The sequence below is a fragment of the Ischnura elegans genome, chromosome 6 (genome assembly GCF_921293095.1).
Source record: "Ischnura elegans chromosome 6, ioIscEleg1.1, whole genome shotgun sequence".
In the NCBI taxonomy this organism is placed as follows: Eukaryota; Metazoa; Arthropoda; class Insecta; order Odonata; family Coenagrionidae; genus Ischnura; species Ischnura elegans.
Window position 1 is genome coordinate 92,976,121 of NC_060251.1, and position 27,467 is coordinate 93,003,587.

General features: G+C 37.7%; 1 protein-coding gene across 7 annotated transcripts in view; it reads left to right on the top strand.

Annotated features, from left to right (window-relative positions):
* LOC124161192 overlaps positions 1–27,467 on the top strand; it is a 67,751-nt gene that overhangs the window by 17,076 nt on the left and 23,208 nt on the right. For 3 of the 7 annotated variants that reach the window (XM_046537432.1, XM_046537433.1, XM_046537435.1), the window contains 8 exons: positions 5,277–5,618; positions 6,848–7,136; positions 8,172–8,292; positions 10,194–10,594; positions 16,233–16,324; positions 16,963–17,323; positions 22,423–22,626; positions 25,727–25,915. In XM_046537432.1, the coding sequence (XP_046393388.1) occupies positions 5,277–5,618; positions 6,848–7,136; positions 8,172–8,292; positions 10,194–10,594; positions 16,233–16,324; positions 16,963–17,323; positions 22,423–22,626; positions 25,727–25,915 (1,999 nt within the window). The remainder of the gene's footprint in view (positions 1–5,276; positions 5,619–6,847; positions 7,137–8,171; positions 8,293–10,193; positions 10,595–16,232; positions 16,325–16,962; positions 17,324–22,422; positions 22,627–25,726; positions 25,916–27,467) is intronic. The other 4 variants (XM_046537434.1, XM_046537436.1, XM_046537437.1 and 1 more) reach the window with 2 other exon arrangements.

Genomic DNA, 27,467 nt, shown 5'->3' on the forward strand with positions numbered 1-27,467 from the left:
TGTCTCAGAGGCTGAGACTTGGCTTCGGTAGACACAATTGTGAGAGAAATCTCATGATTGAGTCTTGAGATTTGGTCACCAGTGGGCTCCATGGTATACCCTCTTATTCCCTTAAAATTCCATGGAAATCTACCTAAATGGTTAAAACACTTAAATAATAATCATAATTAGATAATAAAAGAAAATTGTTGAACAAGCCTCTATGCTTTACTTGTCACCCAATTCTTGTACATAGCTGCTGGTTAATTTTATCCAGGAGGTAGCTTTATTTTTGAGTAATTTGTTATAGGAAATAATCATAATAGTTCTCAATTAAAGATGGTTGGATTGGATTCCTCGGATATTGTCCTTCACTGGATACTTTGGATCCAAATTTTCTGAAGATATCGGATCTGGATCCAAAATTTTGAAATAATGGTGAATGCAGGGTCCCATGAGAGAGAGTGTTCCAATCCTCTCTTTGTATGTGCCGTCAAACTATGATGCTTGTCCTACTCATGAATCATTTTGTTTAAAATCTCTCGTTGGGGTTATGCAGCAGAGTTTCAGCCGTGGAAAGGCAATTTGATAGGCACATAGGGTGACTCTTCCCAAGAGATAGAACAATCATCGGGGTCATAGCTTAGCGCCATAGGATAAAAACCATGTCAAAAGTAACTACGTCGCAGATTTCAGAAAACCACCCTCGGGCCCTCATCAGCCCATGCCTCTCCACTCCATGTTTCTTTTTCATTTCCAAAACCACTCAGACCATAAAACATTGTCTTCAAAGGAAAATATGTATTTAGTTACAAAAGAGAAATTGAAGTGTGTTTCATCCCTAAACCGTCTCACCAACTTGCCTTTCTGGAGGGCAAGTGCTAGTAACTTTCTGAAGGGTAATGGTGAGTAACTTTCTGGGCCTGAAGATGACTTGATAGCTTCGGTAATTGGATGAAATGCACGAGATTTAAAAAAGACCAAATGAGACCAAACGCAATCATTTCTGACGATAGTTTAGGTTTTTCATCCCTAATTTATTGCCACCAAGTTTTTTAGTTACAACTAGACTATACAGCACACTCCCTATTATCCGGGCTAATGATAAGGAGAGACGGTGCGAATTATCTGAAAACACGAATAACCCAAACTTTCACTTAAATGTCCTGTAATGTTCATAATTTACGTACAAGAAACAATATATTATAATTCATGCAGTTATTCTGTTATTTTAGAGTACTTCCCAGACTCATTGAGAGCTTACTTCGCTAGTTCGTGATCTTTTTAGCGGCGATCATGTGGTCGTACTTGTTTTATTAATGCTCCATGTAAGGCCTGGTTTCGACCACACATCTGTGACTTACAAGGGGAATACACGACCTTCGCATCGCCGATCGAGCTCAAATTTTGCGAATCGGTAGTTTATGGGTACAAATGTAATATGCCGAAGCGAGACGACGCACTTCTCGTGAAATTCCGAGAAAAAAGCAATTAAAAATCGTTAAAAATGAATGTACGCTATATAAGCTGTTTTGAACGCCCATGTTAAACAATAGGGTGACAGCCCAGTGGATACGGTGTCCGACTGTGGAGGTGAAGGTAGCGAGGTCGATGCTCGCTCAGGGAACTTTTTTTTTGTGTTAATTTTTAAGAATTTTATTGTTTAAATTTTTAAAGTTCGTTTTCTTATCTTCGTTACTACTATGGAATATATTTTTAAAAGAGTTTTTTTAAATATTTAAATCAGGAATGGATCAGCTTGGGATTAGGAACTGAGGATGAAGGGTGGATAGAAACCCGGCGTCGGCATTAGCCTGCTCTTAACGAAAGGCGCCAAGGGGACCACGGCTTAACGTCCCATCCGACGGACGGTGTACTGCACAACTAGTGTAATCCACATTACACGCAGGGATTGAATTTAGGAATGCCCCTTAATTCTTTACCGAGATTTGGATGTGGAAGGCCAGTATACTGCCTCACCACTCCAGTTAATCCTTTATTTGCAATTTTCAGGATGGAACTCATCATAAGGACATGCAAAGCAAAGTGATTTGCGGCACCACGAACAAGCAGAAAAGGCTGATCTATCGGAATGTTGAACGCGTGGTTCGCAGCTAATATAATTTTTATCGATGAGCAGCTCCCAGCAATAGTGCCACGCACACGTTAACTCATCTGTAGGAATATCCAAGGATAGAGTCTCTATGTTCAAAAGAAGTGTGTACCCCTAACGTATCAAAGCGATTAAACCAAAGGAAAATATCACTTGACACACTGTATCTTATGTACATTCACTCCAAGATGGCTCTCTGCCTAACAAGCTACTATTTATCTCTCCTCACCATAGTATCAAATCAGCAAAAAAAAATCAAAACAAAAACAAACATCCTCACAGACAAATAAAACACAACAAATGAACTCAAAAACAGAAAACAAACCAAACACATACAAAAGTGATTCCGGTCATAAATACACATACATCACCCCTTTCCGCTCATGCCCGTCGGCCGCGAAAAAGGGAAAAAATTTGCAAAACTTTCCCCTATTATTCGATTCTTCTATTACAGGTTAATCAAGTACCCACATAACATTATATGTTTCCGGGAAAATTATTGAACATACATGTTTGCTTCGAAGCTCGCTGGCACGAGACAATTTTTCGTAAATGTAAATGACGTGTGTTTTCCTTCAAAAATTATGCACAGTCGTTGCAGTTGTGGAAAAAACGCCTTTTCTACTTATTCGTGGTGCCGCAAATCACTTTGCTTTACATGTCTTTATGATGAGTTCCATCCTGAAAATATCAAATAAAGGATTAACTGGAGTGGTGAGGCAGTGTACTGGCCTTCCACATCCAAATCTCGGTAAAGAATTAAGGGGCATTCCTAAATTCAATCCCTGCGTGTAATGTGGATTACACTAGTTGTGCAGTACACCGTCCGTCGGATGGGACGTTAAGCCGTGGTCCCCTTGGCGCCTTTCGTTAAGAGCAGGCTAATGCCGACGCCGGGTTTCTATCCACCCTTCATCCTCAGTTCCTAATCCCAAGCTGATCCATTCCTGATTTAAATATTTTAAAAAACTCTTTTAAAAATATATTCCATAGTAGTAACGAAGATAAGAAAACGAACTTTAAAAATTTAAACAATAAAATTCTTAAAAATTAACACAAAAAAAAGTTCCCTGAGCGAGCATCGACCTCGCTACCTTCACCTCCACAGTCGGACACCGTATCCACTGGGCTGTCACCCTATTGTTTAACATGGGCGTTCAAAACAGCTTATATAGCGTACATTCATTTTTAACGATTTTTAATTGCTTTTTTCTCGGAATTTCACGAGAAGTGCGTCGTCTCGCTTCGGCATATTACATTTGTACCCATAAACTACCGATTCGCAAAATTTGAGCTCGATCGGCGATGCGAAGGTCGTGTATTCCCCTTGTTAGTGATCACAGATACAGAAAAGTGGTTAGCACAAATGCTTCAAAATCGCTGCTCGACGTCGGAAACTACACTGTCAGGCACCACACCACGTAGTCGCCTCTCGCACAAGTTGCTCAGGTGGCAGCTGCTGCGGGACGGGTATCCGTGATCATGGAGCGTGGTTGCTTGCTGCGAGGCTTGGAAAACAGGAACACAGTGCTCCCGTGAATGCAGCCAGTGCGCGATCACTTCCGTTTTAAGAAGGGAATTCTAACGGAAATATAAGCCTGGGGTATCCTATCATTAATGCAGTAATTCAGATGATTTTGCATCCGATTTTATTTTTTTATTAAGATCACGGAAAACCTTGAGTGAGCGAGGGTGAAAATCATGCTCGGATAATCTGCAGCACGAATATACCACTCCAGGTTAATTGGGAGTCTGCTGTACTAATATTCAACACAATTTGCAAAGAAACAAGCATAGACCATCACCCCCCTCAAACAAAAAGGACTGACTGGAAGCGCCAACTGCTTATATCACATAGCTCACCTGGCTTCACTTTGAAGGTGTCGACGTCACAAAATAGCAAGATCTGACATGTTCGTACTTGACTCCCTCATTCATAGTCTCATTGCTTGAAAAACCGAGGGATCGCTTTCCTTCCCCTCCATTTGTCCTGTAGGCCCTTCTGCTGCCCTCTCCTTCCTCTTGAGATCGATGAGCGATCAGGCAAAATCCACATCGCCGCTACTAAAGCATTTGCGGGTGAAACACAAGTCAGCATGCGATGAGAAAGTGACAAAATTCAGGGCAAACGTGCATGGGGAAAATTTGAATACACTCAAATAACTTGAAAGCTTATAGAAATAATTTTTATTCAGTTAAAATATTGAAATGTGTATGAAAATCTAAATAGCATTCCTTTGATCGCATGTACCCAGAAGAAGCTTTAATAATTGCTTCATTTAATTAAATATGGACTTGGATCTGAAAGTATCTGAAGAACGGACACCATAAATCAAGTGCAGTGAGTCCTCGTATAACGTCACTTACCGTTACTGAAAAATGTGACGATAAACGAAATGACGTTAATCGAAACATAATATCCCATTAGAAACAATGTAAAAAGTTAATATCGGCTCCTAGACCTCACAATTCCTACGCGAAAAAATTTTAGCGTATCATATCTGGGGCATCTTTTACGATGGGAATGCCAAGCTATGGCATAAGTACGAGTTCCTGTCTTCATCGACGACAATAGCAGCACTGACGTAAATCCTTCTCTATCTTTGTATCTTCCCGCATTTGCTTTTCGGCTTCGCTATGGTGGTCCCCCGCGCGAGCGTCGCCTGGGCATCATCATCGCTGAAACATCGTTGCAGTTCAGGAACCAAAATTATCGTGAGCACGGCAAAAAAAGTGATGACAAAAACTCCGAGTTCTACACGGAAAAATTCCGTGAAATCACTTTTTAGGTTCCTGAAAACCATTATGTCAAGTAAAACCTTGCGCGCCTAGCTAAGAATTCATTTTGCAGAAAATTTGCTAAAACCGTAATCGCAATTAACAATAAACACACCATTTTACACTTCGTTTAGACTGACTGTATTACCGCCCACAAAACGAACAACCTGCAACGCCCGCTGCTTTGTGTTTTTTTCTCGCGCGAAATTTAAAAGCCTTGACGTTATCGCGAAGCGAAGGTGCGATAAACGAATGATGGTCTCAAAATTTTCGTGACGTTATCGCGAAATGACATTAAACGGGGTGACGTAGAACGAAGACTCACTGTATCCGATCCGGATCTGAAAAAAATCCTGGATCCATCCATACCAATTCTCAATCATAATACTACTTTTCTACTCCATAGGAAATGCCACTGCCCACAATGCCTGGTCAAGCTGGTGTCATTCCTCCTCCTCCGCCCACCAGTATTTTCACGGATACAGATATTGGGACCAAGGAAGACAGAAGGAGACGTAAGAAGAAGCTTGATGTTGCAGGCCTGTTTGCTAAAGGCTTTCGCCAGAGCGCAAGCAAGAAAGAAGCGGAGGAAGTGAAGAAAGCTGAAGAGGAGAGTTTGAAGGAGAAAGAGGAGCCAGTTGAGTCTCAAGCTGTGGATAAGAGCGACAGCAAAGCAACTGACTCTCAGAATGATGATGAGAGCCCAGAGGAAGGCCGATTAGTGTACGACAGTGAGGATGAAGTGGAGGTAAGTGTTGCTTTAGTCCTAAATACATTGACCACCATAATGTTTTAGTACATATTTCCTGTGATGCCATTGGTGTTTTACTATCACTTATATATGATTTTATCAAACTTGGATCATAACTTTGGCCATGATTGGCTGAGGTAAGAAAAAATTTTATCTACTGATCAATAGATTTTAAGTTCTGTTTATAACCATGGTGAGGCCAAGAAGTTCTGACTGCAACGTATGCTTGATATTGTGAGGCCTCCTAAGAACCTTTCTATTTAACCTGAAAGTAACTAGGGTTCCCCATTTTTCGAGTAATGATGTGAGTGAAGTGGAAGTAGTAATATTAAACAGAAGGGAAGCATGTTTATTTTGCACATCAAAGCAGCCACATTGATTGAATTACTAGGTATAGCTCCAATGAATGCTATCTGACCAGCAAGTATGGAGTGTTTAGGAAAGATCTACTGATGCTAATCATAAGTGGCTGTTGAAAATCAGTATTATGAGGGAAGGATTGGTCATACCCTTATTGTTGAGGTGGAGGACCGTTGTTTGTTTTCATTCATGACGATATTTGTCAAATTCGTGGCATAAAAAGGCGTAGGATTATATCTGATAGTAAAAACGGCATATTCCTACAAGACAGCAAAATTGGGTAATGTGGGTAGCATAACTGCCTATAGATGCTGAATTTGGCCAAAGTTGCAAAACTTAATTTTATACGCAACATTAATGCTTAAACGCAAAAACTTAATTTTTACCCAACATTAATTTTATACCATAAGCAAATTTTTTGGAAGGCCTATATTTTCAATTTACCTTATTTAGCATGTGATTAGGTAAAATGACGAGAAAGAATTATATATTTTCAAGTATTTCTTTACTTGGCTGTAAATGGGTCAAAGTTGATGAATTTTGATGGTGAGTGAATGAATGTAATGTTTGGTTTGAGGGGAATTTTTTTCCTGAGTGGCATGCTCATTTTTGTCTGTAAAATCAGGGGAAATGGAATATTAAAACAGGTACATCAAGTTCTCCAATTCTTGTTTAAACCTTAACTTCATGACAATGACAATTTTGTAGAAATTATGATTTGTTAATGAATATTTGAAGAGGAATATAAAAAACAATCCCTTAAATGTTTGTTCATGCTGATATATTATGATGCTAATGGGTATTTATCATGTCAAGTGTGTTGATATATCATGGATATTTTTTCATTTTTGTTCTTATTTTCCCAGGAACGTGTGTATAGTCCTCCACCAGTTGAACCATCTGCAGAGTCTTCAAGTCCACCTCGTGGCAAAGGAATGAGAACTAAATTCAAGCCTCCATCTAAAGACATTCCTGAGACAGAATCTACGAGGAAAAGAAAAATACAAGTGTTGGATGACTCCAGTACTGATTTTCTTCGTTTACGATTCAAAAGCCGGAAGAGCACCCCTGTGGCTAAGAAGCGTCCTGAACTTCCTCCAGAAAAGGAGGCTGAGGTCAATGTGTCACCCCAAGAGCCCCCAATGCAATATAATAGTATGTACCTCATCAATATATAACAGGGTGTTACAATGTAAGATGTATGTGTGGTTTCCATAGATTGATGACAACTTGAAGTATAATTTCTTAGCAATTATTCTATTACTTTGAATATGAGTTGACATTATCTTGTCATTACTTTTTCTCAGCTAAGAAAAACTTCAGAGAAAAATGCATCATCGTCTTCTCATGGTGTTCTTGATACTATACACTCACAGAAAAAGTGTGATGTTTTATATTGATTTGAAATTATCATCAATAGAGTAGTTGCTCACTTTTGAGAAACTCAATCCAAACTGTCTGTACCACCCAATCACCCTAAATTTCAGATCTTATGTTCATAGGAGATATCGATGATTCATAATTATTTATTAAAATCTAAGAAATTGCAATTGCTCTGAAACATCCAAGCTTGATTTTTCAATGAGTGACATTAGCTTGCATGCACAACATGGAGAAGATTTGTAGCTATATGCATTTCCTAAGCATGATTGATATATGAAACCATATATGGGATCATTTACGCTTATCATTTTTCATCTCGTCAATAGTAAGTTGCCTCAAAGGGTGATTCAAAATGGTATATTTTTTGTACTAATCCTGTGTTGGTCTGAAACTGCTACCTGCTAACAGCCTGCATTGCAGTGGCGCACATATTCTCGCCCCAAGGTCTTCTCACTCGACGTCAGTGGGAACCAGAATGACGTCATACAGGCTTTTCCCATCATTCATACTTGGCCGTCGCGTCGCATTTTCGCACGCTTGAAAATTTTCACTTTTCATTTAATCATGAAAAATAGTTATCGTCATTTAAAAATTTAAAAGCATGAAATGCATACTCCAGGAGTAATAATCTTTCAATTTAGGCAATAAAAATATAATGGGAAACCACCCTATTGAGTTGCGAGGATTTTTTTTTACCCATACTCCAGGAACTTTTGATCATTAATTAAAAGAGGTCAAGAAAAGAGAAAAAAGAAAAGTATTTTTTAGGTCTTCATCCAATTTATATATAATGTTTATGCATTTCAGGAAAGCAAATTAAAGAGCCAATCCATGTACCTGATAAGAAATTGCCGGCAGGGTGGCGCAAGTTTGCCATTAAGAGGAAAATTGGTGCTTCTGCTGGAAAGTGGGACATATATATGCAAAGGTAAAATGTCTGACTGAATCCATGGGTCAGTGAAAGAAGCAAATAATAATTGTTATTATTTTATTATTACTCCTTGGCACAAATTTCTCTGCATTTCTTATTCAGATACAGGAAGACTATTTTTAGGCTAGTTTCATTAGAATGTTGAGTCAGGAAAGAACTGCAAATTGTATATGACTGAATTAAAAAGGCCAAATGTACATCTTCATTTCTGGCTCTTATTTTTTCAAATAATGGATATTAGTAAACTGCAGCTATATGAGAAATGAGGTTCAGAAAATCTGCCTTGTATGTGACAGTAAGGGAGTAAATTGCCTGCCCCTTCTGCTTCTCGACTTAGGCTCCAAAAGCTCTGTGAGGTTATCATAATTTTATTTCCATTTGTGTTAGTAAATTTTCCTGGCAGTTAAGAAATTTATAAGTTTAACATATTATATTAGTCTTTTGATCCAAACATAATGGTGAAGAGTTTTTATGACACATTTTAATTTAAACTCTGGTAATTTAAAAAATAAATTAATCATTTCTTCTAACTTTTCTGCAGTTTAATTTCTTATATTGTATTCAGTTGTTGTAACAGAAATGTTTCTTAGCAACCATATTCAATAATGTGATGTTGCTGAATTGATTGCACCTTCATCTTTTGAGAAGTATCTTTCCCTGTGCAGGTACTATATTTACTTATGAGTTGATTTTATTATCAATTGATGTAGTTGATACTGTTTACGTATTGTGCATCTTATTTTAATTGGAAATTATTTGTGAAGCCTTAATGTGTGATCTTGAGTAGTTCAGATTTGCTAAACAGTTTCATTCATGATTTAAATATTTGTATTGTGTCAAATTTCATTTCTTTTTTTGTTAAATATTTTTCTGACATTTTCAATGAAATAATTTTAAATTTAGTGCAGAGTTTTTGTGTAATTTTTTTGTGGAAATACTATTCAAGTGTAAAGTATTTCTGGATTTTTTCTCCTTCTTTGTTACCTGTTTAAACTTTTAATTTTCATCTTTAACATGTTTATTTTCATATTTTTAATAAATATATTTTTTTAAATGATTATGCTGAGCAATTGTTTAATCAGCTATGTTATTACCTTTATATTATATATATCTTATTACCTCATATCATTTTCTTTAAATTTAAGTGAAGCATCTGACTGATTCTTTCACCCTCTGGGTCCCATGTTAGGCAAAACCCCTCCATACTTGGTACATCTTTGTTTTGTAAAGCCTGTACCATGATAAAACTAAAATACTTAAACTGGGGACGCAGTAGTTAGTTTTTTATTTAAATTTAACGGTAAGGAAATGCACCTGCCAAAAAACCATATGAAGTTAAGAAAGAATCTAATTAATCAACACTAATCTTTGAAGACAGTATGATTATACAACAATAGATACCACTCTGAGCACTCACACTGCTTACATTGTGGTTGCCATCCTGAAAAAATAAAAAGTCCCCTTTTGAAATACGATCTCTTTCTTTCCTGGTGTATGATCTTGGTCAAGTCTTATTTTGTCCCAAGTTAGATCCCTGTCACAAGTGTGGGCTACTGACTGTACCATATTTATCATATTTTCATTATTGTTGCACCTCATTCATCCATATATATTGAATAATATATGATGTGCCTCATATGTATTGATTTTCTGACAAAAAAGTAGTGGTGCAATAAAACCCTACTATCACCTGTGCTTGAGGATATAATATTTAGTTTCATTGCATCTGTTTCTCCTTGGATGGAAAACCTAAAATTTTCAATGAAAGTTTGCATCAAATGGAGACTTCAATTAATTATGATAGGTTGATGGGTTGATTACTTTGTACGTTTCACTTATCAAGTTACGCTGGGTCATAAAAGTAGTTTCCATATCTAATTTTTCTTCTCTTTTTCCAGTCCGGATGGTCACAAAATTCGATCTCCCCATGCTCTCCGTTCCTTCTTTGCCAAACGAGGTGTGGACAACATCAACTTAGATCGGTTTGACTTTGCACCCAGTAAGGCAGTCTTTCCTCGTGATGGTGGTCGACCAGCCCTAGCTCTTTCACCAGAGGAAATAAACGCTGCCCTTGAAGAAGAGAAGACACCCTCTAAACCCTCTAGTCCGGGACCCCCTATGAGACTTTCAGCTGGAGGTCCCAAAGTTTTGCTCCCTAAGGGTCACTCGCCTGTTAGTCCAGTAGCCAAAAGACTGAAAACTTTGATGCCTCGTGCCAGGACTTCTACTGGAGAAAGTTCCGGAGAACCCCTACCTCAGCTGGATGCTATTTCTCCTGCTGAGACACCAGAAAGTGGTGGTAAGTGTCTAAAAAGCAATTTTCAAATGTTCCCTCTTAGTTGAAATGTTGTAATAGAAGCCCCTGAAAACAAGTGTGGTAGTTCTGTTGCAAGTGAATCTGTTGTCATGGCTAGTTCATGCAAAATAAAGGGCAGGAAATTTAGTCACCGATAATGAGTGCTCACCATTCTCCTACTTCTTTGACTACTAGTACCCCTTGCATTACACAACTTTTCTTAATCTACATCTCCACTGGAGATTAAAAGTCTCGTAATTGAGTGTCTACAGTGGAGTTACAGGTGAAAATGGGAGTGAGGCCACTCTCAGAGACTTCAATTGTTGCCCGTGGGCAGTCATACTTCCCATCTATCGAAACAAAATCTCAAGAATGGGAAAAAATTTTATTCTTCTGAGACTTATAGGTGGCATAGTTTTCAGTTACAGTAGACTTGTTAATATGAACAACGTTATTGCGAAGTTGGTCCCGGCAAAACGACTAATCCAATCTATAGTGAAAGAAATGTAATTACAAAATTACAAACTTCAGTTCTGGATATAAAGTGGACTTGATTGCAAAGTTCCATAGATAAGCAAAGTGTTTATATGCTAACTAACTCTCTTACAAAGTTAGTTTAATTCGTACATAATATAACCTCTGGTTTTCCCACCTCGTCAACTTCGTTACAGCGAGAGTTCTCTGTATTTTCCATCAGTGGTCCATTGTTGAGATAAATCCTCAAAACAGTAGTCTTGGAGACCTCTCAAAGGCTGTGAAATTGGTAAATAAAAGGGAAATTTTGCCTTTTTTGCGAATTTTAAGTGAATCAGTGGAAAAATCACGTCTATCACATGAATCAAAATCTATTAAAGCCTAAGCCATCATTATTTAACACTGCTGACGTTCATTTGATCTCTCTCATTATGATTCCAAGGTCAACTGGCTTGTTTTGTCTTGCGCACATTGCATTCGCATGATATCGTGCACTGTAGTGATGTCTCCACCAGAATTTGCCATTAAATTTACCACAGCCTCTCTCTTCGATTCACATTTATCAATCCTGAAATTCTCCTAAATATCTATAAAGATGCGCTTTCTCTGCTGAAGAATTAGATGTTCTGAATCAATAAAGTGCTGAAAGAAATTTAATGTAGCCGCGAAAGAGCGGAGATATAAGCTCACGTGCCCAGCACGCATCAAAGTCGAGCAGTAATTCTGGTGACTCACCGCGATGCATTCGACAGCATTATTGGATAACTTGTTGCAGGAAAACCTTAAGTGGGGGCCTAACTTAACAATTATGTTGACTTTAACATGGCCGCTTGCTGGGGACTAAAACGACTTGCCACTGTTCACTGTGTGGCAGAGCGAGTCTTCTCGTTTGAAAGCAGCCTGAATTTCACGCCATCATGCTGGGCGGCCGGCAAAAAGTCGTTTCATCTGAAAGCGACCTCAATGTACCTTGTGCCTGCATTTCAAGCCATAGACGGCGCACTGTCAGGCCAGATTGAAATGGGTGCCTTAGTGACCACGGCGGCTGTCAAATGTGCCGAGCCATCAATGGCGCAATTCGTCTCATTTGAAGACATCCATCGAGACCTATGGTTATTTCAAAGCACAAAGCGTTGGGGGAAGTTGGGGAAGGGAAGGAAGAAACCAAAAGGATTGGAGAAGAGGGGGTTCTAATTATTAGCGGACGGATTGTCGGATATTCGGCACTCCACTGACTTTCGTTGCTAAAAAAATCATTTCGACTCACCCCCAGTTCAAGTTTCTTTGTATCCGATTGTGTTTAGTTATACGTGCTTCTTTCACTGCCCTTCTTGACCGATTGGCAACAGCTGTAATTAATACTAAGTGGTTTTGTTGAATCTAGCGGCTACCTACCTGGGCGAGGGGTACCAAAAGGGAACCCATGACATGAAAAATTTTGGCCAAAATGTAAGTTATGCATTTCTCATGGTTATACCTACCATAGCTACCCAGCACTCAGTTTGAAAACACTGTCATGAATGGTCGTGATTCGCGATTGGACTTTATCAGTGTTACAGCGGTAAATATCAAACGAAGGAAAGGAATTTTAAAATTCCGAAAAGCTACTGTTACCGTTCATACCAGGGCGAGTGAATACAGTTCAGAAGGATTTTATGGGAAAGACAAAGTATTACTGTGCAAATTTAGCATTAAAAGACTTGAATCTGAAAAACTTAAGGCACATCAGTTGCAATACACATAATTAAATACATATGTGAAGAAAGGCAACCCACAAAACAACAGCTAACATTTGAACAGACAGTCACTCAGTCAAAAAAGTGAAGGAGAAGAAAGAGGAGTTTGTTGTTGCTACTACTGAAGCAATTTTAAATGCTGGAGTTAGTGTAGAGAAACTTGATAATCCCAAAATTCAGGAATGGCTCTTGAAGTACATACAGTGGAACCTCGATCTGTCGTTTTTCAGGGGGATGGATGAAAAGAACGATGAATGCGGGAAAACGATCAATGCGGGAATGGTTGTCCGGGTTGCCTATGTCCCAGGATCAGCTGGATTTTTGCGAATTATGACATTCATTAATGGATTCAAACGAGATTTCAGCTGATTACAGGAATATTATTACACTATCGAAACACTTAGGTCATATTGTTGATTCGACTTATCTCTCTTTCTAAAATCCTAAAGGAACAAGCCGCCTTGCTAAAAAAATGTTTGCACTCCACTCGGAATTTTCACGGCTGTTATGCATTTCTGTCTGATGTAAAAATTCTTATCCATCAAATGCCATTTCAAGTACACGTATTTACTAGAGAAATGTTCGTGTTATGCCTCAAACAACTGATTTCGCCGTCGCAGTGATTGGTTATGAAATGGATCAAGAAGGCCAAGAAAAAGAATAAAACTAATAAAAATGAAACCGGACTCCATTGACCCGCGGCGCGACGCAGCGAACACCCGCTAGTTTTCCGCGTCAAGTCAACCCACCCCGGAAAGTACGGAACCATCTCGTGCGAGGTGAAGTTCGGCACTAATGCTATCGCGTAGGGCGTAGGCAGAACTTACTGCAGAGGGTGAAGCATGACCATATGACTGCGCAATGAAATTTTTTATCCTATAGAGAAGGCAACTTACCCACTCATTTCTAACAATAAGTAGCGTAGCTCTAGATGAGCAGATGAATTCAGATTGCTGGTCGAGAGAAACAAAATATCCAGAGAAGACATCGCTTCGTTAGCAACTCAGACAAGTGAAACTTGTAGCATAACTCATAAATTGTAACCAGACGCCCTGTTTTCGAAAAAAATCGCATCAACTGCCGTGAAGCTCTCTATCAGCTGCGAGGATATCGTTATTCGCCAGAAATCACCATCGTATTATTCCAACTCTTTCCTTGCTTAAAATGCTTAAATAACGTTAGAAATACGTCATGTTTGGTATCAATCTTTACTGAATTACGTGTACATCACTAATATCTCAATATAATAAAAGTATAATACCAATTGCCGAAATTCATTTCTACACACCTTTTGAGCTAATCGGTGATTCATGCAGCAGTTGACCTCCAGAGGTGGGGATCTTTGTAGCGAGTCAGCTAAAAAAAAGTCAGTGGTCGAGAAAGGGGGAAGCGTGAAAAAGGTTTCTTTTGTTCTCGAGTAACTTGATATTTTCTTTCCAAGCTAAGGTCTTCGTAATACGATCCCTGCTCGAGCTGGGACCTTTTTTTTATTTCGGAGAAGAGGAAAGCTTCAGCCGGGAGAGGCGAGTGCTGAATGGAGGGGGATACCGGATCTTGGGAAATGCGATAATGTAACTATCCCACGGCACTCAGCTTCTCCCTATGGTATTTCAATCTCCTGGGGAAGATTCAAACTTTGTGTCTGTCGTTATTAGCCGTAAACAACACGTTGTAAACACTTCGTCTCATTTTCGTCAAACGATAGATGCGGGAAAATTATACGACGGGACCGCGATCGTCAAACGATAAATGCGGGAAAACGATACTTCGGGGAACGATAGATGCGGGAAAAAATTACATTGTCTTTATGGTACATAATTCGGGACCAGGAGCGGCGAACGATGAATGCGGGAAAACGATGAATGCGGGAACGATAAATCGGGGTTCCACTGTACATGAAGGGTAGTGAGTAGGTAGTGCCATCTGCCGATTGTATTAGCTAATAATACATTGCGATTACATGGAAAAAGAAGCAGGAGGAGCTTAAATATTGTGTTTCTGGTCTAAATTATTATAATGAAATTGAAAACAAATTTTGGTACCATTTGGTCAATTTTAACCTCAATCTTCCTCACAAATACAATTAATCAAGTGAAGTGTTCACAGTGCATCTTTTCTTGCAATCTATAATATTAACACTTTGCGTGCCATGGACGTAATATTACGTCCTGCTAATCCTTCTGAGGATTGCCATGGACGTAATATTACGTCTTTCCATTTAATTGGCTTTGTACGCGTGAAGCCGTAATATTTCGCCCGTGGTACTTTTCCAGTTTACTGCTTAGGGGTTCTGTTTTTTTCAAAAATCAACTGCTCGATGGAAAAAGAGTTCACTTCATGTCTTGAGGAGGAAAAGTCCACTGTAGCTACCGGCATCCTCATCTTAGGCCACTTAGTGTGAAAATTCTTTGGGCCAATGGACCATTCGTTGAGGGTGCATTGACCCTTTTTGTCATCCAAGATTTATAATGCTTTGCTTGGAACAATGATTTTTTATGATTTCCATGCTTTAAATAGTTCAAATTGAGCGTATTAAAGAAATTATTATGCATGTTATGGCGGTACATCATATGTTGCAACTTTTTTATTTTTAAAAAACAGTAGGTTTTCATTGTTAAATTATATATTTAAAAATTAGCAATAAATGTTATTCAACTCATTCATAAAGAAGAGCAAAGTCCATTTTTATTGAATTGCACATCGATATAAATATATTTTTGATGCTAATGTTTTAAAAAATGTACGAATATAGTAAAAATGGCTGGATTTTTCAGTAGGGCTTTAAATTTAGCAGCCGGCACTCAAAGTGTTAATTCTTGAACCATTGACATTGATGCTTGAACCAATATGACTTGAACCATGTCCTGCATTTGGCTTTATCAGTAATTTTGTACAATCAAAATTGCATAACATGTTATGGAAAATGCTTGAAAAAGTATAAGCAATCCTGAAACGTGTACCATAAAATAATAAATCACCTAGAAATGTGCAAAAATTGTAAGGTTATAATAACACAACCAAGGTTTTCTATAACACCGAAATCATATAGTTTTAAAACGAAATTCAGCAAAAAAATAAAACCACTTTCATGGACCTCTAGCTATAATTCATCTGGGCCTCTAATATTGCTATCATGTTAATTATGCTACCTTTTTGCTTTCCCTGAACTACAAAACCTATCAGACTCACAGGCAACCTTATAGCCAATGCAGTGATCAGAGGGAGTTTATGGCTGGTACAAATTGGCTCCATGCAAATTGAGTAGAAGGCCAAATTATGAAGGATATTCAAATCATTGGTTGTAATCAGAAACTGTGTATCTATTAATTTTTTCCTCAACCTCCTCCCTCTCATTAGGATGACTTAGGTCCTTAATATCTTAATTCAATTATTAAGTATGTAATATAATTATTTTATTTTATTAATTTCAGCTTGGAAGGAGACCAACTGCAAAATGGATAGCACGTACATATGTCCTAAAGAAGGTTGTGGGAAGAATTTCCGAAAGGAGAATTTATTGCAGGTATGTGAAGTTCTAATCTTTCGATTTAGGCAATAAAAAAATAGGAAACCACCCTATTGTATGATTGTGTGACACGCACGAGGTTCAAAAAAGAATGAGACCTAGCGCAATGCATATCTGACAGCATTTCAGTTTTTAAGCTCTAATTTATTGACCCAAAGATTTATTGTCACAGCAAGGCTACTAATATTCAACATAGTCCAAATGGACCATTGTGGAAGAAACAAGCGTAGCGTGAGCGCATTCAAACAAGACGAGACGGACTGGAAACTTCAGTCAATGCAAACTGCGTATATCACATTGCTGCGCCTTTGCCCCTTCCCTTTGAAGGCTACGACGTCACATGCAAGATTGGACGTGTTCTTCCCTATCTCCTTTGCTCGTAGCCTTGTTGCTTTAAAGACGGAGGGAGTGCACTCCTTCCCCTCGACCTCTTCTTCAGCGCTCTTCACTTATAAGCATCTCTGATTTCTCTTATCCGCTATTAAGTCCAACAATGTACACACACGTTCGAAAGTAAAGTCGCTCACTGAAAGGAAAGTGTAGGTAAGACTGGGGAAGTTTTGTGTGGGAATAGTTGGAGAATTTTAGTTATGTATCCTACTAACAACCATGTCTCTTGTTTTGATGAACTTAAGATGCACATCAAGCACTATCACCCTGAGTATTGCAAGTTGGTGGGCTCTGCTCCGAATGTTGCTGACCTTGCCTCGGCTCGTATGGATGGTGGGGAGTCACTGTTTGACTTCCGTCCAGCTCGTGTCTCGCGCACTCCCCCCGTGGAGCCAAGTCCCAGAGGGGGTCGTGGTCGGGGTCGCTGGATGGGCTTAAAGCGTGGCGGTGGAACACCTCGCCCAGCTGAGTCCATTCCTGCTTCTCCTCCCAAGTTGAAGAGTGCAGAGACACCTGGAGTCCATGAGTCCGATGCTAAATGGGATTTGCCCACCTCAAGTCCCACAATCAAGACACTCTTGCCTGTTAGACCAGCAGAACCTCAAGGTAAATAACATGCCATGAAATAATCGTTAATGAAGTAAAATTTTGGGAAAATTCAGCATGGCTCGTTGAAATGGACCATAATATTTCTTGTGAATTATGTTGTATGAAGGTTTTTGCTATCTAGAGACTATTCTTAATGAACAAAAAAGCTGTCTAAGAAAGTTCAAATAAAAAATTCAAACTTAACTAAGCAAATGCCTTAGTTAACAAAAATAATTACTAATCTAACTATGGAACTTAATAGCATATCATATACAGGCATCCCCCGAGTTACGTATGTCTCGACTTACGTAAATCTGTACTTACGTAAGTGATAACAGTATTTCAAATGATTACGTTAATTTTCGAATGCTAGCGCGAAGAAGTAGATATTCGCTCGTACAACCTATGGTAGAAAAAATATCGATTAGGTATCGAGTTTTTTACTTGCTAAAAATAACAAAGTGACCCACATTTGTCATTCCTCGAAGGAATTTTCATTAATTTCTGCAGAAAAAATCGCTTATAAATCCCAAGTCAGCAATCAACGTGAAAATTTGCAGTTCTAGCGATGGATGTGGTTGCGCTCATTCCTGTACGATACAACTTGTTAAACAGCATGCACACCCGAACTCCGACTTTCAACTACAGTAAAACCCCTAATTTACACTTTTCTAGGGACCCAAGAAAAAAAGTGTAAATTGCGGGAAAATGCAAATCGTGGGAAATAGAGAATTTTCACTTTTATTCATATACTGGCTTTGGAAATGTTAATTTTTTAATTGTTCACTAAGCATTATTCCATAACACTGTTTCCCTCTGAAGCACAGTGTTTTTGCTGGCAGCAAAAATTAACAAATAATCCTGTTTTGTCTGCACTGAAAACATCTTTTGGGCTGTAACCTTCCAGAACTCTAATATATTCAGATTCTTTCCACTGAGTTGCTGTCTCATGTGTTAACATCTTTGCTTTCACCACTCACCATCTTATATACAAGACTGTACCTATTTTTGAATCTGTCCAACCAACCATTATAGATGCCGTGGAATCTTCGATTCCCAATCTTGTGGGGAAATACTTTTTCTCAAGGGCCTTTGGGCCTGTTTACACGATACATTAACACGTACGAGTTAATTTCTGCTTGCATGAATGATTTTTGTGGACCGGAACGGGACATGTACGAATGTAGGCAGGGTCAGATCCAGGATTTTTTTCTGGAAGGGGCACAGAGGGCCTGACAGGCAAAAGATCTTGTCTTAATTGAGATTAAAAACAAGATATAACAATGACTTTACAAAATTCTCTTTATTTTTATATCAAAGTTATTCTTATTGAATTAAATGATTGAGCCTCCTTGAGTAATACACAAAACAAAGCGAACATAATGATGACCATCAGGGGCGGATCCAGGATTTCTTTCTGGGGGGCACAAGCAATGCCGGATTTTGTTCTGGAGTGGGGGGGGGCACAATGATACCACGTTATACAAAACGAACGCAATGATAACCGGACCGTATCTTGCCTATTTTTAAGTGTCTGGGGGGGGCACGTGCCCCCCCCCCCCATAGATCCTCCTATGATAACCGTATTCAAATTTTGTCTCTTTTTTTAAGCATCTGGGGGGGCACGTCCCCTGCCCCTAAATCCGACTATGAATGCATGAACCAAATTTGAACAGGTTCTATTTTCTGTTCGTGCATATACGCACAACTTGGGTGAATACACGGTGCATTTTCGTGTTCATAATTTAGACATGAACTTGTACGGGTTAATGTACTATGTAAACAGGCCTTTAGATGACACCACTTGCTGGGACATTTGATGATCTTGCACCTAAAAACTACTCTTTTAGAATTCGTTCTATTTATTCTTACCTGGAATTCTTCACACATATTCTCTTTTTTGATAAATGTCCGCACTGGTTTGCATATTTTACAATGGCATCGCGATTTTTCACCACGGTATTGAATGTTGAGACTGGGAATCCGAACGGATTGCCAGTCCCAACATTCGAGTCGCCAGCGTTTGAATCGATGCAAGTTCCGGTGTGGGAATCAACTATCTCTATAATTTTCATTTTCTCGTCAATTAAAAATGTCCGTTTTTAAAAATTGAGGGTAACTCGGCAACACACGAGTATCTGCAGGTCATGACCTACTCCTCGGCGATCCAGTGCGTAGTACAAACTGTCATGGGACTTCATAATTTTTGAAAGTTACAATAGTTTGCGATACACTGCTATTTGAATGGGATAATTCAAGTTTAAATAAGTTTTTTTAAGTATTTAATTAACCCATAATTGCTACGCAACTGTTGAATGAAGTCAGCGCAAATGATCCCAGTTGTCGGTCAAGTATATAGTTCCGGCATTTATCACGTCTGGTTTCCTTTCAAACTCTCGTATCAAATTATCGACTACATGATTATTGTCAACATTCCTCAAGGAGTTCTTGCATTATATTTAATACATAGCTCGATTGCTCAATACACCTACTTTCATATCGTGAATCTTTTCGCCGCTGACAGAAAACGAGATGACGTAGTTCAACTTTCCGACGTTAGTGGCGTTCTGTCCCGCCACATTCAAATTCTTCCCGAAAATAGTTCTCATTACGTCTCTCTCTCTCTTAGTTTTTTAAATAAAAATGCGCGAAAGGAAGCCAAAAGACAGTTTTAAGGGCTGATATGCGCGATTAATTGTTTTACTACGCAAAAATTTTTTTTAGTCGGCACGTCGTGATGCACATGGCGGGAAAACGAAAAAAACACGGCGTAAATACAGGGTTCTATTTACATTGGAGAGATAGGAAATATGACGGGACCCAGAAAAAAACTTGCAATTTGCGGGAAAACGTAAATTCCGATAACGCAAATACGGGGTTTTACTGTATTTAAAAATTGTATTCTTTAGTTTGGACATTTCCATCTGTGGAATTAAAAGAAAATGAAGTTCAAGCAGAAATCTTTATCGCGGAAAAGAATTGTTTAGTACCCACGTAACGGCATTGAAATTTTGAGTGTTGGCAATGAACGCCGCAAAAAAGTTAAGAAAAAGTTGACACACGATATTATTTGCGTAATTGTTTACATGTTTCTGGCGGAAGATTTTATTAAGCTGCATTTTCTCGTTCTCTTATATTGTGTGCATCTGTAAATGAATACTGCATCATTGAAAGCTTATCCCCACTAACTTTGTTGCACGTTAATGACTGAGTTGGCTGAATAAAAGCTCATTTTTAATTAGCTTCGTGCTTAGGAAATACTCTTCGATATTTCCAGCGAAGTAAATATTCAAATGATGATATTTTCACATTATTTTATTGGGATATGAGAGAATGAAAGTATGTTTCCGTGCGTGAAAGATTGAGTGTATGAGTGTGTGAATGTATCTAAGAATATAGTTATTTACTGGTATTTTTTTTGTGTATTATTTGCTTGTAATCCTAGACACTCCTCCTACATGTATTAACTTTGACAGTGAAACCACCAGATTCATCGATCAACGTTATATATAAAAGGCAGAAGATATAATGATTATAGGTAGGTAGACAATGCATTCTTTGGGCCCTTAGATCGCAGTATAACATAATGAATCAATTTAAGTATTCAGTTTAGTAATTTAGCATTGAGATACCGTACTTTCCCGAATCCACGCGATCGGTCAACTCTGGGAATAATATTACGCATTTTGATTGGCAATGCTCGAGATGCAACTCTCAGACTATATTAATGTTTATCGATTTTGTATCTAATAACGTAAGAATACGCGGTAGAGTTCATGAATATCTCAGTGAATTGAATGAAACTTTACCGAGAATTTACCGCGCATTTCTCCGCTGAGAATTTCACCGCGCCGATCGAAATCTCTGAAGCACTAACGCAAAGGTTCGACTTACGTAAATTTCGACTTATGCGAGTCTGCCGGAACGCATCTCTTACGTAACTCGGGGGATGCCTGTACAGTAAAACCTCTAAACATAGAATTTGTTGGGACTGGAATAACCATGACTTCACTGTAGGGGGTTTCCCTGTATGGATGAGGTATGCGGGTTGCATCTTTGCTGGCACACCCAAGTGTTCAGTGTTCTTTACGATACAAGTCGATTAAATTATAAATCTTACTTAATTCACCTTGAAAACCATTCTTTTAGCATGATGAACAATTTTTATTACTTATGATCAAATACAACCATGATTATCACCGCATGTTTTCAATGTGCACTTTTTTAATTGAAATTATTGTCTTTCTTGTTTGATCTGCTCTATGCCTCATTGCTTACTTAAGTTATAGCCTGAAATTAAAGGATTACCTAAATTGATGCCTGTTGATCAGGTATTTTTCAACTACTCCATAATTTTCAATGTGTCTTATTGATATCATCCTTGGAGTGCAATATTTTATTCGATATTCGAGTTCGAGAAATCTGCTATTCAACCCATATCTAGTTAAAACACATCCATATTAAGAAAAGGCCCTTTCAATACCCATATTTGAAGCTGGTATTGAAAGAGAAACAGTTTAAACCCTGGCTTCAACAAAATTTAATTGCTTGATAGTAGGTTTAAATGCCCAAGTGCCAACTTGTAGTGGTCTGGGTATAATATTGCTTTTTGTTGGTCATCTTTCCATGTTATATTGAAGTTGATAAAAAGCTTTGTTGAATTTTATGCAAAATTGGGTAGTTAAATCAATTTTTTTGCACGAATGCCATACCTCAATGATGTAGACTCTACAATCTTTTGGTCACTACTATTTAAAGTATTTCTTATGGGCAGTGTATAAATGGAACTCAAATATTGAGGAACCAGTGGAGGGTATAAAGAAATGGTTATAAATCATTGCCATGGAACTTCCAGGATGTAGGGAAATACTTAACCTAAATGCAAATTAACCTTTTTCAACTCAAAAGTCATGGAACTTAGAAACCAGTGGGAAAAGCTTGAACCTTTTAATATGTCAGCCATTTCCAAAATATTCATTTATTCTAGTTAGGTCGTAGTTTATTTCCTTGTCTGCAGACATTTCAAAGTTATTGTGCTAGACACAAGACAGTATGTAAATGTACTTTGTCTTTGAACTATTTCCTCGAGTATTAATGCAGTTGCAATTGTATTCAAGATGAAGGGAGTACTGTGGATGCTCCTCCACCTACCGAGATTGAATCTGTGATGGAGGATGGAGTTCAACTTATGCAAGAGGTTATATCTGAGACGCCAATCATCTCGTCACCCCTCTCCCGTAGGAGGTTGATGGGGGGAGTTGGCAAGAGGAAGAGACGTCTTACATTCTTGCCAAGTCACATGGCTAAACGCCGGAAATTTGGTAAGTCACCTGCTCTCAAATCTATCCATTATTTTTACTCACAGAGATTGATGTTTTTGTGCCTGAAAAATATATGTATACTTTAAATGTATTGTGAATAACTTGTTTCTTTGTTGTGCTCTGTCCTGAATCACAGTGTGCTAATTACAAATTTGTGGGGGACTTCTTCTGGTTTCTTTCTTCCTTGAAGCACATATTGTTGGTGAAGTTCCTTCGGTTGACATTGACATATATTAATTCAATGAATATTGTTGTTATTTTATCATTTTGTGGGTTAGTCCTTGTATGGTAGATCAGGTGACCGATTGGTTTGTTTTACTGTTCTTATAGATGTGAATGGCTTAATCATTGGCCTAAGATGGCCATGTACATCCATTATTTTGTTGTGGTAGGGTGTGAGGATTAGGAATTATCATTTTGGTTGATTTTTCCTCAAAAATTCTTGGAGCCGAGTGAATGTTTAGTAGCATGAAAAATGCATTATAATAAGCTGAGAAAATCAGTTGTGAAATAAATTTTATATCAATGCAAATACATCAATGCAGTTGGATCCGGATTTAATGTCTTCACAGATAACATTTAGTTTTTGAGGTCCTGATTCATTCCCCATTAAATCAATGCAAAAATTATCCGTATTCAGACAGTTCATGGAAATGATTACCCGAACGTCCATGATGATTATTACTGGTGGCAGTAGTTTTCAATTAGTCTAGGCTCCACATGTTTTCCAATGATAAGATCACTTTCTTTGCTGTGGTAAATTTAGCTAGCCGCAGAACTGCTGGGGTAACAACCAGGCTGCACAAAAATAGTGTAGAGCCCAGAGAAATCTCACCTTCATTTTTTACTCATCAACAAGAACATTCCCATAAAATTTTCATGAGTCGGTTTTATCCATCGGGTAGATCTTCTTCATCAGCATTTTTTCGGAAACGAAGAGTTCAAACTTTTGACTTACAAGCCAGGTGATTTGTCTTTGTGTAATGCTTCGCTCATCACTCCTGATCCCAACACCAAACCCCTTTCATATTAAATTAGATGCATTGGTGAAAAGACATTCCGAAATCACCAGTGACTCCCTTATCTTTCACTTCTTGAGTTTGACATTACTGGTTAGGTGATGGCTGATGACATGAGCTATTCTCTGTTGGTATTCTGGGAGTGTTTTTCATTGATGGCTTATGCTCTACTCCCAGTGGGCAGTCCATTGTAAGCCCGATATTTTCCCAGTCTGTTACTTCCCCTTTTCAAAAGAGGAGGCCTAATATTTATTTTGAAGTTCACATGAGCTTCATTTCTTTAATCTATTCCAAGGTTAGTTTCCACGTAGGCACCTTTGATGTATTTCCCCTGACATTTCTTCTATTTTTGAGCGAGAATATTCTTTCTCTGCGAACAGCTTCAAGTGACATCATAATGTAGATAAGGAGGATTCTATGTAATTACATGGGGATGGTTATTACAATGTGTTAATCGAAGGATATAATTTAAAACTCTATTTCACTTTCTTGTGGAAAGGAAGTGAGTTAGGCACTTTGGAATTGGAATAAGTTAATGACCTTGATTGTGCCTAATTACTGACCTGAGCTGCATTGGTGAACAAATTCTGTGCTTCGGTAATGTCTGATTTCCTGTAAAGTGAATTTCTGTTTCATTTTTTATTTTTATTCTCTACCTAATTTGCCAAGAAGTGATAATGGGGTAATACATCAATAGAGTTTCTGATGTTGTTTAGCAAAATGAAGTATGGTGTTTATTTCTATACTTAAAGTTGCTCCTAGAGGATTTTATCTGAGTTCATTTGCCAATTTCCATACTTAGGCATTGAAAATCGAGGGAGTAAGTGTGTTTCTGAATTAATTCCTTTATAATTCTTGCTTACTTCTGAGATGAGATCTTATTTGATCATATTTCTCATTGGTCTAAAAGTTCTGTCTGGTATGTTGGTTTTTTATTTCTGTCAAAATAACTTACCTGTTAGTTTATTAGTGTGCATAGGATTTCATTCCTGTTGAAAGTTTCAGTGAAATCATTAGTAAATGGCACTAACTGTCACAGGTTGGCACAAACGGCACTCATTAACTGTCTCAAGATACCTTGAGCTCTTTCATTTTCCTTTCTCAATTCTTTTGTTCAAATGGGTTTTAAATGTTTATGCCTTCCAAATTGGCCACAAGTATGATAATGCTTTATCTTACTTGCCATACTAACTAATAAGTATTTATCATGGCATTTGGATTTAAGCCATGTTATAAAAAATTAAATCAACTTTTTACATGTTGACCGCCTCGCTTGTCATAGTGATTGTCCTTGGTGTGACTATATCTCGGGGAATTTCTGATGCCAAGGGTGAGCGGGACTGATTGTTTAGACATGGATTATGACTGAAATGGTCATCATAATTTGAGTGCTTTGAAACAAGATTATTTTTAAATTCATTTGCTGTGGTATTTAAAGGTGTCATTAACCATTAATACTTATATGATAAAAAAGAAGAGTGACATCCAAGGGAAAATGTACTGAAACATCATGGCTGTCAACATGTTGATTAGGATGCCAAGCATCAGAGCTTGAGTTCTAGCTTTGGGATAGCTTGCTAATTATTGATCATACATCATTCAATGCTTCGAATGCTTACAGTTGTTAACTTAATTGTCTTTACTACCCATATCAATTTCAAGTTACCTATTATTTACCATAAGGGAACCAAATTACATTTATTAGTGTCATTTGCTATTGTTGTTTACTATCTTGATTTAAGTATTCTAAGTTTGGTGTATCTAAAATGATGTCTATGCATTCTAAGTATTTGAAAAAAAATTGTCAAAATACTTGAATGCCTGACGCACATTAGGTGAAGGTGTGGTAAGCAATGGATTTGAAAGCTAGTGCATTTCATTAATGTACTCAGATTGTTTGTTCTTGTTTTATTGGAAGGTTTTGTTTTTATGTACTGTTGTTTCCATTTTTGTGTTTGGGGTCTTGCTCTTGAGAACCCAATGGTTTTTCATAGATATATAACTATCTTGTTGTTAGTGTTTTAAGTTGCCAGTTGATGTAAGAGTAGAATGCCAATCAGCTAGCTTTTTTTGTGAGACAGCTGTGAAATCAAGTGTGACCCCAGGAGAAGAGAAGACGTCGGTTGAAGGTGATGGACATGGAGAAGGATTAGATGTGGTCAGTAGCCAAAAAGGATCTGTGAATACAAAGCGACTCCCTGTTTCAGTGGCTGATGGGAAAGTTCCTGTAGTACAGTTACAAAAGCTTAAGGTGACCACTGACAGCCAAGGTATGTTGATGCTGAGCATATTAGATTTTTAGTGCCTGTGTTTAGATGTGGCTTTTGTTGAGTTTTTGTACTTGATGGTTCTACAAAAGAGTAATGTTTTTATGTCTGTCCCACTCAAGTGGTTGTCAAATTGTTTTGGGGAGGATATGTAATAGATCTAGTTTATTATTTAACTTTTCATGAGTATAATAACTGGAGGTTTGTACCAAAATAGCACATATGAATGGTTATTCATCAGGATTATGCTGTCATTCAGTTATTTTGCTGGACTCATGAGAGTAAATAAGTGTTAATAACTGTTAGATTGCTCTGAACCAAGTCTTTTTTGGTTGAAATGTATCCATCAAAAATGGAATGTTGAGTGTTGGACATTCGGTAAAGTGACTGAAAAAGCATTTCCCAATCAGGTCGTATTGATTTGAATTGTAGATATATTTCAAATTTGAAGTTGTGCTTCACATTTGAAAGCTCATGGTATTAATTAAGTTGTTTTTCAAGCTTGTTGTGTGTCAAGTTAGTCCTCCATAATAAAATATATTAAAAAATGGTTATGACGAAAGGAAGCTCAGTATCTACCATGATAGAAAATATAATATTAACAAAAACACTATGTTAGCTATGTTCTTCAATATCAATAGATAGTTCACGTTCGATCTGAATTCCACATTCCAATTAATAGCTTCATTTTAAATGAATGCTGATAGACCTAGTATATGAAATTTCATTATCAAAGTTGTATGTTAGCCCTGCAATTTTAATCTTGTGGAGCATGTTAATTTTATTATACTATGAGGATATGAATAAACTTTTTGTGGGTTTCCGCGTGGGCAAGTTGATTCCTTCTATTTGCTGAGAATGAGTTAAATCATACATTAAGAGTATTTGGGTTCAATGCCATAGCAGATAATGAATGATGCTGGTTTTATTTTGTGAAAATTGATTCCCAAGAAGAGAGTACATCATTGTATGGATGAACATATTCTTTGAATTTGAACAGCTAGTTTTCAGTTAATGGAATGCATAGATGAGGTATCTAATGGCCTGAGAGAATTAGATCCTTGAATTTTGGGTGGAAAGAGAATGATAATTTCATAAAGGATGTGCTACAATGTTAAACTGCCTCAAATTACGAGTGAAATGAATTATTGACTAAAATAAGATATTATATTTCATGAACTGGGAATTGCAGTTAGGAGTGCTTTCTCATTATATGTGAAATAAAATAATTTTAGTTTATTGAGAATAAAATTTTTATGAAGCTTCAATACTCCTTGTACTAAGTTTACTTAAGAGGCTTTGACTAGGAATTGTGATGAAAATAAATTCCTTCAAAGAATCGCCTAGGTATTATCACCACAGATGTGAAGTGGTGAGGCAGACTTCCTCTTATATCAATTCTGACTTAATATCAAGTCTTTAGGTGACAACTTTGAAATTTGGCATTTTCAAATCTTGCTAGAAAGTTTTGGATTACTTTTAATTCTGGTAATGCATTAGGCGTTGGTACCGAAACAGTAGAGAGCTGATTATTCATCATTCGATTTACCATTCT